The 12,912-nt window shown below is 38.1% G+C and overlaps 1 protein-coding gene across 5 annotated transcripts in view; it reads left to right on the plus strand.

Annotated features, from left to right (window-relative positions):
- BBS9 (Bardet-Biedl syndrome 9) overlaps positions 1-12,912 on the plus strand; it is a 441,850-nt gene that overhangs the window by 353,950 nt on the left and 74,988 nt on the right. For all 5 annotated transcript variants that reach the window (XM_078440712.2, XM_078440700.2, XM_078440701.2 and 2 more), the window contains one exon: positions 2,074-2,256. In XM_078440712.2, the coding sequence (XP_078296838.2) occupies positions 2,074-2,256 (183 nt within the window). The remainder of the gene's footprint in view (positions 1-2,073; positions 2,257-12,912) is intronic.

Below are 12,912 nucleotides of genomic sequence, written 5' to 3' on the forward strand. Positions count from 1 at the left end.
TGGCATGCAGTCTGTGCTCACTTAATTACAGGGATTATTATTAACCTACTAATCATAATATTGACGGCATTTTTCCTTTACAGTTCATAGGGTCTTCCCTACAGTGTCGCCACTTGCCTCTGACGTATTTTCCTTTTTCCATTATTAACTCTCTGAAGGTAGAGATGAAATCTGTCACCATTGAATTCCCTAGAGTGGTTTCTGCAACTTCTTGCATATACCTGGCACTCAGGAGGTGTTTATAACCTTGATCTTTGTATGATTTGGGCTTATTGACAATACGCATCTGTGTCATAATATGATGGTTCCCACAATGAGGCTTAATTGGTAACACTCACAGGAAAAAAAGAATATAAATGTAGACTTTAACAGGAGTCAGTTGTAATCATGGTGAAGCTGGGAGAAGAAGCAGATGATTCCAGGTGTTTTGGTTTATGTAAAGTGGCCTCTGTCTCTTAGAGGAGACTTCTTGAAGTAATAGGGAAGGGATGAGTTCCAAGCCTCATTTGAGTAAAAGAGGCCCCAGGGATATTAACTCTGGCCCATAGTAATCTGTCCCTTTGCGAACTTCTTTTACACTTATTTTCTGTTCTGCACAATTAGGACATTATTACAGTCATGTTTCTTTCCACTAATTGGTTGGATATTTATGTTTCCTGTCCAAAAAATTATAAGATCCTTATGGGCTAGAAGATATCATGTACTGTTTTGAACACCTATGGAAAGAAAGTAGCACAGTACTAGGTACGTAGTAAGCAATGCACTTTATTACAATGCTGACCTTGGTCCAAACTCCCAGGGTTCCCTGGAGACTGAATGTGAGTTGTGATTGTCTTTTCTAACTCTTGCAGGCCCTCAACCAAATGCCAGAGTATCATGGTCTGCCTGGCATTGTCAGGCAAACACCTTGCCTTGACAGCTTTGTCTTTTCCTAACCTACATCTCTTTTCCAGTGTCTCCCAGACACTCTGAGGACTGTCCCCCAACAGCCCCCGTTGCTACATGGAATTTGGGAGACCACACAGCTGTAAACTCTTACTTGTTTGAATGATGATTTTTTAACAAGCCCTTTGGGCCAGTTTCAATAAGCCATGAAATATCACCAAATGGCTCATCTGCACTAGAGTTCTGAAAGTCATCTGAGCTCTAGTCCCTCAAGCTGGCAGGGACTGACAGAAAGGAGCACACATTGCCCTAGCTTTTCCTATTCCTGTTCTGGGGGCTGTAAGACGCCTTGAGCCTCTGGGCCAGTCAGTTCATTACTTTTAATGAGCACAAAATTCACCGAGACATTAAAATAAAACACCAATGGGCAGTCTTGGATGTTCTATTCAATTGTTGCTTTAGTTCTTTTTTCCACAAGATTATTCAAGAGGATGAAAAAAAAAAAAAAGCCAATTCTACTCCTGCCAGTTTTATCCTAAGTAGATTTGGCATTGTAAATCTAACACACCCTGAACGTTTTTTTTCTTTCAGATCCCTGTGGGCTAGTGCCTGACATTTGTGTTAAAAATGACATTACTCAATTGGTCAAATGTTTGAACATTATCTACCTTTTCGATATAATAAAGAAATACTGGATACCTCAACACCATGTAGCATATAAAGAGTAATAATCAGAGGCAGATAATTACTTTCTGAAAAGGATGTAATGAAATCATTATTTTAAATTACGCGGCAAATGTGGTTATTTTGATATTTTTTAATTGATCCATCTCTAGCTAGTAATAAAGACTATAAGAACTGTATTAGAGGTTACTTCTATTATCATATATTGTAGAAGGTCAATTGATGGTGAACCAGACACAGAACAATGTCCCCATTAAGCTGATTTCATGGATATTTTCATCCCCTGGCCATATGGATTTGAAATTACATCAGGGATTTTTTTTTTTTTAAAGAAGGAAGTGAGCAGATGAATGATAACTATTTTATTACTCAACATAGCTTGTGTTTGTGGAAGACAAAGTTCATCAAGCTGTTTTAAAGAAAAACACAAGTGTGCCAAATACAATTTGTTGAGGGCTCAAGCATTGTGAAATTATCCCTAACTGAAGTTTGTCATTTCTGCAGGTAATCGCTCTCGCAGATGCAGTAGAGGAAAACCAAGACAGTCTGTTCCAGTCATTCACCAGGCTGAAAAGTGCCACCCATTTGGTGATTCTGCTGATTGGGCTGTGGCAGAAGCTTAGTACCGACCAGATCGCTATTCTGGAAGCAGCATTTCTGCCACTGCAGCAGGACACCCAGGAATTGGTAAGGACCCACGACTCTGCAATGGTAACAGCCATTATTGAAAAGATTGTGGTTTTAAGAAGATATCACATGGCTGTTGTATTTTCTAAGGTACCTGATGGAGGCTTTTTTTTTTTTTTTTTTTAAACCCAGATCCTGTTTTCCTTTTCTTTAAATCATAATAAAAATGTCAAATGAAGGCCTTTTTTTTTCTAGAGCTATTTTAAAAATAGGTATAGAGTCCATTTTTATGTGGTATTCAGTCTATTTTTTATGTGCTCTTCAATCACTTAGAAGCCAGGGAAACAGTCATTTGACTGCCTGAGTGATGGCAGTAAACCTTCAGATTAGCTAATCCTTTCCTTTTCCACCAGAGAAAACAGTTCAGCCATTTTAATTTGCTCAGTGTTCTTAAATTTAAGTGTCAGTTCAAGGGTTAGGGAGAACTGAGATAGCCTTGCCAAATGGCAGGAATATTTTGTCACATTTATATAGTTCTTAATACATAGTGTATAAACTTTTTTACTCTTGACCCTTTCAATAGGCAGTTTAGAACCAAAGTGGGGGGGAAGATGAGGGTTCATATTTAGAGTTTTTGTTGAAAGATTATATGAATAAAAACATCTCAGACCCCTCGAATTGTAGAGGTTTGTATGACTACCAGGTGTCATCATGAGGGAACTTTTTGCATGCTTTTATTTACAAAGAAATAATATACTTCTTGGAAATTAGAGACTCTTGGACTCATTTTTTTGTATTGGAAGAAACCGTTTCATGAAAAAAGCCATTTCAAACATAGCCATGAGAACATAGGGCTAAAAATGATAGTACTAAAACTAACATTTCTGAGTACTTACTAAATAGGCACGAGGTGATATTTTAAGTGTTCCACAAGGATTGTCTCATTTAATCTTAAACATGGGCCTAGAAGGTTGTTAAGGTACTATTTTCACCTCCATTTAACATATGAGAAAATTTAGGCTTTGAGAGTTAAGTACCTTTTGGAAACTAGTGGGTATAGAGCCATGGTTTGGGCCCAGGTCTGGCTGCTTTCAAAGCACATGTTTGTTTTTTTGTTTTTTGGTTTTTATCAATACACTGTATTTTAGCAAACAAAGTCATGAACAAGATTTTGAAAATCACAGGCTTTGTCTGTTCAATGTAATTTTCTATAATTGGGTCAAAGTATTGTCAGATGAAAAAAAAATTCAAGCTGTATTTTATATCATAAACAAAATACTAATAAATAAATTGGGAAACAATTTAGAGTATACCTTTTTTTTTAGATTCATAAAATGAAATTACTGCTAAAATTGATCTTTGAGAAGCCAGAAATGTGGACATTGTAATAACAGAGAACAAAGAATACAGTTTGGGTTGTATTAGTGAGAATGATAACTGTGAACTCAGATTTAAGTAGTCAGAAAGACTTTGGTGGCCTCAGTTCCTGGTTCCACCACTCGATGATAAAGTCCTTCTGATCAGGTTTTCTGGCTGTTCTAAATCTCTACTTCTGTATTTCTAAGCTAGAAACAATAATAGGACCTACCCAAGTTGAATAAGAATTAAATGAGATAATGGAATAGAGTGGAATTATATGTTACTCATTTTTATACTCAGCCTCTGGCACAGTTCCTGACCATAGCACAGTCAATATTTGTTGGGTGAATGACTAGAGAAAGGGTGAAAGCTAATAAGAAGTGACTTGGCAGAACAGATGTAGTAGATATAATCTGGAGCATGAGGAAGCAGGGCAGGGCCAGCTGTATAATTTACAGGACCCAGAGCAAAGTGAAAATGTGGATCCCTTGTTCAAAAAAGTAGAAAAATAACCAAAATATTGTTAAAACAGATTCTAAAACAAAGCTTTTTACTTTCTGTCTCATCATGATGTTTTTATTTGCTATTTTATGCTATTCTAAATGAAGAAAAATAAAAAATTTAAGTTGTCAGCAGGAATTTTACCATGAATCTTTATAATGTGCAATGCCAGTTTTAATACAAATATAAGAGCATTGGACCTATATGCAGAATCGCCAAAATTATATAATTTGTATTTTGTAGCTCATACATGCATATGTATTTTGTTCTTACAGAGCTGTGAATCACTGCACAAAATTAACTGCTTTTACTTCCCTTCTTGATATGCACACATCTACCAACACTTTCCACCTTCAGCTTACTGATGAGTAGGGAAGGAAAGAAAAAGGAGCTCTGTGTTACTCTATTTCCCTTTCCTTCTGTTACCATTTTCAGTGTAAGTAGTCGGATAATACAGGGAAGTAACAGGGGTGTAATGGACTTCCTTAGTCATTCCTGTTTCTTTGAATCTATTTGCTGACTTTCTTCATTCAAAACAAGTTTTGGTGCAATGAAACGCCTTAAAGGCTGTCAGTGCCCCCACTTAATCAGTCTAGACATGCCCTCCTTGTATTTGCTTTGAGTCTCCCTGTCTCCCACTCATTCTGGGGCCATAGAATTCTAAGCTTATGGGGCAGAAAGGTAGAAGGAATACGTACCGCACATGTCTTCCCTTCTTACACATAATTCACTGTTGCAGCAGACATCACTTACAGAAGACAAGTGCAAGATTACATTAAGAATTTCAGGGGCGCCTGGGTAGCTCAGTTGTTAAGCATCTTACTTCGGCATAGGTCATGATCTCATGTTTCAGGCCATGATCTCACAGTTTGTGAATTTAAGTCCCACATCAGGTGAGCTTGAGCCCTTCTTTGGGTGAACAAGAGCCCCGCTTCGGGCTAACACAAGCCCTGCTTCTCTCTCTCTCTCTCTCTCTCTCTCTCTCTCTCTCTCCCCCTTTGCCTCTCCTGGGATTCTCTTTCTCTCTCTGCCTGTTGCTCACTAGCACCTTTCTCTCTCTCTCTCTCTCTCTCTCTCTCTCTCTCTCTAAAAAAAAAAAAAAAAGAATTTCAAGGTGGCAATGGCAAAACATTAAATCAAGCGTGGGGCCCTTCTGAACGCGGGGCCCTGTGTGACCACATGGCTCACATGCTCCTGAAGGTGGCCATGAAGTGTGGTTAGACCCAGAGGAAGAATTTCCTTGAAATAAAGGTTCTCAAATGTAGGGACTGAGTCCCCAGAGAGACTGTGGAATTTCTGACTCTAGAGATCTTTCAAAACAGCCTCCTTCTGCTGGGAATAGTGTGTTCATCCCTGTAGGCAGGTGAATGGACTAGGCATCTTCTCAAGGCTTCTTTCTGCCTGCCACTGTGTTCTTTGCTGTCATAACTCCCAAAATATAGAGGGAAAAATTCTTTCAACTTTCTTCTGAATTTGGCGAGATTAGAAGGGGTGTATACTCGTTATGTCTATTGAAGCCATTAATAAGACAGGACATTTGATAAAAACATAACTTGGAAAAGAATGAATCCAAAAAGACATTTTAATACTGCTTGTTATGCTCTTCATCTTTAATTAGGTTGTGGTATTCACTTTGGACTTATACTGTTGAGACAGCTTATATATCTTGAGAAAAAAGGAATCCTTTTTCATTCTTTAAGACGTACGCATGCAGTATGTGGTTTTGACATGCTAGTTCACAATCCCCCGCATTATGCCTTTGGACCTCACAAATAAATGTTATGTGATGGGTGTCCCACTGAGATGTGAAAATGAAATATGCAAACCTGAAATAACTTGGAATGAGGGTAAGACGGGGAAGAAAGGAGTCTCTGACCAGAATGTTGAAAATATATCCCATATTGAAGTTATTATGATACCACAAAAATCTGAATGTAATTTAGACGGTTTGGTTGGAAGTGGATGGCAGAGTACATGTGTGAGGGGGAGAACTTCAGACATGTGGACAACATTTTCAGAAGAGACTCTCAGTTCAAGGTCAGATGTCCCCACAAGTATTGAGAGGTGGAAGAAAGTGCTCAGAAGATGTTTTATTTATGTTGCACATAGTACTGCACAATGGTTTGTTGTATTGTTATTTAGATGGCATGTGTCACAAACGGCAGGCTAAATGCCGTAGTTCACTCTGGAATATTTTCTGAACTGGCATCAGGTTCACAAAGCATACATATTTAGAATTTATTATTCCTAATGAAAAGTGATGTTCTTCACACTATCCTATCAGTATTTTTTTAAATGCCATCTCATTTGGATCAGAATTCATCATTATTTTCTTTGATCTGCTTCTTAAATGCTTTTCTATTTTTGTCACTTCTCATTACTATTTGGGGGCAAATAAATGCTGGTATTGCAGACTATTATGTGTGACTTTTTCAAGGTGTTGAAAGTTACATGCCAAATGTGTTTTTGTAGGGATACTTCCCCTCACTTTAAGAAAAAACATTAACTGTTCAATTTGGCATCTCCAAAAAGAGCTCTTAAACTCAGTTCCATCAGTGGATTTGATAATATAGTATTGTCCCTACCATCTCCCTGTGATGGAGAAGTTTTGCCCCAAATAATGTGTTCTATCAGTGTACCTGATGCCGCAATTCTAAAACTGTTTTCTTTTCAGTTTAGGGGCTGATGATTTCAGAGTATCTGCAATGCAGAATTTAAACATACATCTACTGACCCTTTATCTACATGTAGTTCTATGGAAAATACTGTCTACTTAGGTCATGAAGGGCTGTGTAATGGTTTGAGTCTGAGGGAGTGTTTAATTGTGATAGTACACCTCTCTCATGATGTTATACAAAAGCCAAAAACTGCAAAACTCCACATACCTCAGGATTGGCTTAAAATCTTTTCATCCGGTTATATTTGCATTCAGTGAATATTTATTAAGTACCTACTATGTTTCAGGCAGTGTTCTAGGTTCTTGGTGTATTTTATTTTATTTTATTTTATTTTATTTTATTTTATTTTTTTATTTAAAAAAATTTTTTTTTATGTTTATTTATTTTTGAGACAGAGAGAGACACAGCACGAACAGAGAGAGAGGGAGACACAGAATCCGAAACAGGCTCCAGGCTCTGCGCGGTCAGCACAGAGCCCGACGCGGGGCTCGAACTCACGGACAGCGAGATCATGACCTGAGCCGAAGTCGGCCGCCCAACCGACTGAGCCACCCAGGCGCCCCTCTTGGCGTATTTTAATAAACAAAACAGAGTTAGAGCCTATCCTCCATGGATTTACTTCAACATTGTAAGGAAACATATTCCAGTCACAGTCAGCCATAAACATATTGGCTATCTGATTTAGTAGCCACTTGTCATATATGGCTATTTAAAGTGAAATTTAAATAAAGTGAAATAAAATTAAAATTTCAGTTCCACGATTTCACTAGCTATATTTCAACTGCTTAGTAGCCACATTGGAAAGTTCAAATATAGAACATTCCCAGAAGCGCCTGGTTGGCTCAATCAGTTACGCATCCTACTCATGATTTTGGCTCAGGTCATGATCTCACAGTATGATTTTGAGCCCCACGTTGAGCTCTGCATTCACAGTGTGGAGTCTGCTTGGGATTCTCTCCTTCTTTCTCTGCCCCTCTCCCACTCTCTCTTTCTTTCTCAAAATAAATAAATAAACTTTAAACAAAAAAGAACATTTCTTTCATTGAAGTACATTCTATTGCATAGTACTCTCTATCATTACAAGAAAAAGGGTTTTGTCAGTTGGGTTAAACAACTTGAGCACAGTTTAGCAAATTAATGAAAGTAGGGTAGGACACTGACATTAAGTTATGCCGCGGCGTTTGCTTTAGCAGCCCTTATTTCTGGTATTCCGACATCATCAGCCTGGTCACATGTGCAATGACCAGACTTTTTCTAGGGAGATGAATGCATCTACATAAAAGGGAGGCAATAAGTGCTGCTACTCCCCCTTCACATGACCTTGGTAGACATTATGATCATCACAAATTCTTTCCTGTCGAGCCTGAACATGATCTCAGAATCCTTTTGAATACAGCATTTGAGGTAGTCACTATCACTTGCAGTTGGTATATGGATAAATCCTCTTTGCCCTTCTTGAACTCTGTACAGATCTGCTCCTCCTTTTCTTAGCCAACAGCTTAGATGACTAAGATTCTTTAAGATGAAATCTAGAAGATGGCAAGAGAACATGTAGGAACAATAGTGTTATTTCCCAATGGGTTTCTCAGACTTAGGCTCTAAATGTTCATTTATGTTCCACCTGACTCCAGAGGAATCCCCAAGGAAAAGAGAAATGGAGCACTGGTTTGGAGACCTGATTATGCACAGTCTTAGATTTGGAAGGAATGTTGGCACATTGCGTAGCATTTTGCCTTACTTTTTCTTTTCTTTCAAAGTTCACTTAATATCTTTAGTAGATATTATCTACTATTTGAAAAAGAAAAGCTTTATTGCGTTCTTAAGAGTTTAACAGTTACCTTCCTTAGCATTGAACTTTCAGATCCCCTGAGAAAGTTAAGGTGGAAATTTACATCAGTGGGGGAGGAGATTTGGACCTTCAGCCTTACTTTTTGATTGATTATTCCTTTTACAAGCTGATATGGAAAGAGAGACTTATTTTTAACATTTTCAACATGGTTCATGTGAGAAAACAGATGTTTATAATAGGAAATCCTATTGTGTGGAGGGACTTATCAAGACTCACTTACAAGGCTTGAAGGCTTCTACGTCATGGGTCAGATTTGATGTAAGGGCCATTGTGCCTCCTGTCTGGATTGAGTGATGACTGAGATGGCTAATCATTGCTGTTATTAATGTCCTCTTCTTAGAAGGCAAACAAAAGGAGGAAGTCTGGTGTCAGTATCAAGTCTGCCTTTAAGACTGTTGAAGTATCATCACAATTATAAACGTCTATGGGAACATAGTGGAGAAAGTAAATATTTTGGTATTCTCCTTGATCTTAGCCAACAAGATGAACATAAAAGAATTAGTTCACGTTCACAATGGCCACATACTCTGTGCTGTTCCTAGTTGCATGCAACTGGGGTGTTATGTAGTATAGTTTTCCACTTCACCGGTGTTGAGTAATGCTAATCTCAGAGCCTTTCTGATAACTTGCTTGCTGTTTTAAAAATTGAAATACATCAGAATAGGAGCCAAGTAGAATGCAGTATACAGGTGATGATGTGTAATCTTTGACATTTCCCTTAAGTATATCAAATATGAAACAGTACTTTAACGGATGCCTTTAATATTATCTATGCATTCAAGGGTAGAGAGACTAAATAAATGAGCAAAGAATTGATTAATTGAAGCTTCACTCTCACTATATGCCATCCCCAAATCTTTGTGAAGCGAAGTGTGGTTTAAATATAAATGACTAAGTAAAATTCACACAACCATGGTGAGGAAAATAATGATCATCATCATCCTCATAACGCCCACTGATTTGATTCATGGCTAGAAGTGTATTTATAGTAATGTAATTTCCCTAAAATACCTTTACCCAACTTAGTTTGAGTCTACTAATTATAAAGAGATGATCTTGACATGTCTGGGACATTACACGCTTTTGGAAATGTACATGTGGAAATTGTGGACTCTTTCCTCTAAAACTAGCGCTCTCTGTGTGCTATAACCACACACAGAGCTGCTCCAGGGTCAGTCAGTCACTCTGGACTGCTGTTGTTCATTTGGAAATGTTCCTCAGAAACCCCTTTGGCTTGCATCCTTGTTATTCTACCTGGCTTTCTGTGGTGGCATTTGTAGTAGCCTTTCTGCCCATGTCTCTGCTCTGGTACTCCCTGCACCTCACTGCTAGACTCAGCCCTATGCTCTGTCGTCACACGTCTGCTTGCATACTTTCTGTGGCTCTCTGTTCCTGGTTCAGTTTGCGCTCCAGTGCCAGGCATTCAGGACTTTCAGTCACTTGGCACCACCACATCTTCTTTCTAAAACTCAGCTTCTGTGACTCCCCAGCTTTCCTGCTCCGTTCTGGGAAATCTGACTTACCATGGGTACACAACTTCTTTCCAGCATGCCAGGGCTAAGAGTGCTTTTTTCTTCACCTAACATAGTGTCCTCTGTTTACCCCTCTATCCACCCTCATTAAGAAGCAGATCAATTCTCATTCCCTCCTTATTTATTCTGGGTTACATCCTCTTGTGAATTTCACTTGGGGGTATGACATAATTTAGCTCTCATTATGTATTCTGAAATTGTCAATGTGTTTGTCTTGTATTCTAATAAATGTAGGGACAGATTCTTTTACATCCCCACAGACTTAAAGCTTAAATTAAGCATACAGTTGGATATAAATATTTAGGGATTGCTTGATACCCCATTTATTTTCATAGCGTTCCGCACATTTACAGATTTGTCTTCAGCAACTGTATAGTTTTATTAGAAAAGGAAGCATTCTCCTTCCATTTTGTACCACCCCCTTCTTTGCAAGCAACTTCAAATATTTTGGAGTTCTGCAAGAGTGCATCTTGAGCACTCCTGTATGGATGGCAAAAGATATAGGTAAATTGATAGCCAGATCACCACACATGTATTTATTTATACCTATATTCATTCACATGTCCTGTAATTTAATCCAGTAAACACAGAAATTTTTAATCTGACCAGTGATGAATATATGCAAGTGAAAACATTAGGTATGCCTCACCCATATTGATTTAGTCAAATTTAGCAATAAATAGTGCTGATAGATGTGTAGTAAAATTTACATACCCACTTCTTTCTATAGGCTTTCCAAAGCGTCCTCTAGGAAAAGGTAGGTCATAAAATGAATCTAACACTTGGCACCAATAATCTAAGTTAATGCATTGGAAGTAGTAAACTAAAATCCATTTAGTTTGTTTTTATAATTATGGAATGCTGAAAGCAACCTAAATGCTTATAGTTGGACAGTACAAACTATGGTATATCAGTTGAGTAGAAGATTATGTCACAGTAGGGTTCAGATTTTTTTTTTTTTTTTTTTTTTTTGGAGCAAATACTTAACTAGCTCTATGTCCTTAAGCAAATCATGGAACTCTCTAAGCATTGGTTTTCTTATCTGTACAGTGGTGAGCTAGACAAGACCCCAAGGACTGGTTTTGCTTTGAAGAGATGTGAGAATGGCGATTTGGATTTTATTTCAGCTTGCTTTCACTTTATATTCCTACTGAACCAGTAAACAAATGGTACAGAGGAAGAACATGAGATTAAGAAAGGGAGTGAACTTGGCTCTCCAGTGCCTTTCTCATGAAGGCATGCCCAGAGTTTGATGGAAAACACAGTTTGCACAGGGTGAGGAATCTGCCAGTTCAGAGGTGTTTAGAACCAGAGGCTCACTGTCTTTCACACAGTTAGTCTGGGAGAAGGGCCACGTCAGTGTCTGAGGAGTTGTTCCACATGGAATTTCTTTTTTCATTGCAGGTATATCCTTTCCTCTACTATATTCTTTTTATTGTGTAATCTGGCCTTCATTAAGTTTGGCTGTGGCCTACTACAAATGATTTACTGAAACACAATAAACATTGAATGAAAAAATACATAAAGCAAGGTTTTTCTTCCTTAAGAAGACATGTCCAAATTCTTTTTATTTCATTTTTTATTTTTTTACACAAAGTAACTGAAAATTACCTTGCTTATTTGGTCTCCATGAAGTAGACCACATGCTGAGCCTCCCTTGGGTGTTTTCACCATCATTTTCAAATTCAGGGTTTGATGTTTAGTTATATATATCATCTGGAAGACCAAAATACCACTACTGTTACTCCTACTACTGCTAGTACTACTACTATTACAAATACAGAGGTGCTAAACCATGTTTCAAAAAATTGCATTACATGTGTGACCTCAAAGGTGTGCAGGTATTATGAGGATACCCTTTGTATACCTCTGAAGAGTCCTATGAGGACTGATTGAGATAATGTACATGAAATGCCAAATGTGGGGCCGGGCATATGATGATCATCCAAGAATTATTAGCTATTAATAGTACTACTGGCTTTCAATAATAATGTGCTGTAAGTTACAGCAGTATTTTATAGACCACTTAGGAAAAAAATACCTGTCAAACTATGACATAGTGTTCTCTTTTAACTTTTTTTCCCGCAAAACTCTGAAGGGTCATGTAAGGTTTTTAGTAAGTATTGAAGGAATTCTTGTAGACTTATTTAGACATAGTTTATCATAGATTACTCTCGTGTCTGAAGATATAAGCAACATAAATTGGTTAAAGTGTTCCTGAAACTTCTCCACATTCAATATTTGATTCTCTCCACTCATATGTTTTCCCACATAGCATTGTCCTGTGTGCCATATGTGTGTCCTGTGTGCCGCGAAGAGCTCTGTTGATGCAGCATTTAAGAGTGGGCCACTGTTGCCTTCCTGATTTTCTTCTGAGCCTCTGATATCCATTTAATTTTAATTTTTTATTAGAGAGAGAGAGTATGTGTGTATGCACATGAATGGGGGTAGGGCAGAGGAGAGAGAGAGAGAGAGAGAGAGTGAGAGAGTGTCCCAAGCAGGTTCCAAGCTGAGTGTGATGCAGGGCTTGATCCCATGACCCTGGGATCATGACCTGAGCTGAAATCAAGAGTTGGACACTCGGCCAACTGAGCCACCCAGGCATCCCCTGATATCCAGTTTTAACACTTTCCTTTTTGACTAAGCTCAAAGCTTTACTTTTTCCCTCGTTTGAATCCTGTGTTGCTGGAAGTTAAGCAGCTTCCATCCAGAGTTAGCAGGAAATTTTAGGCAAATTGATGTTTATCGCTTAAACGATAGTTCTGTGTGATACATTAATTAATCAAACCACATCTAT

Source organism: Panthera onca, chromosome A2 (assembly GCF_046562875.1).
Source record: "Panthera onca isolate mPanOnc1 chromosome A2, mPanOnc1 haplotype 2, whole genome shotgun sequence".
In the NCBI taxonomy this organism is placed as follows: domain Eukaryota; kingdom Metazoa; phylum Chordata; class Mammalia; order Carnivora; family Felidae; genus Panthera; species Panthera onca.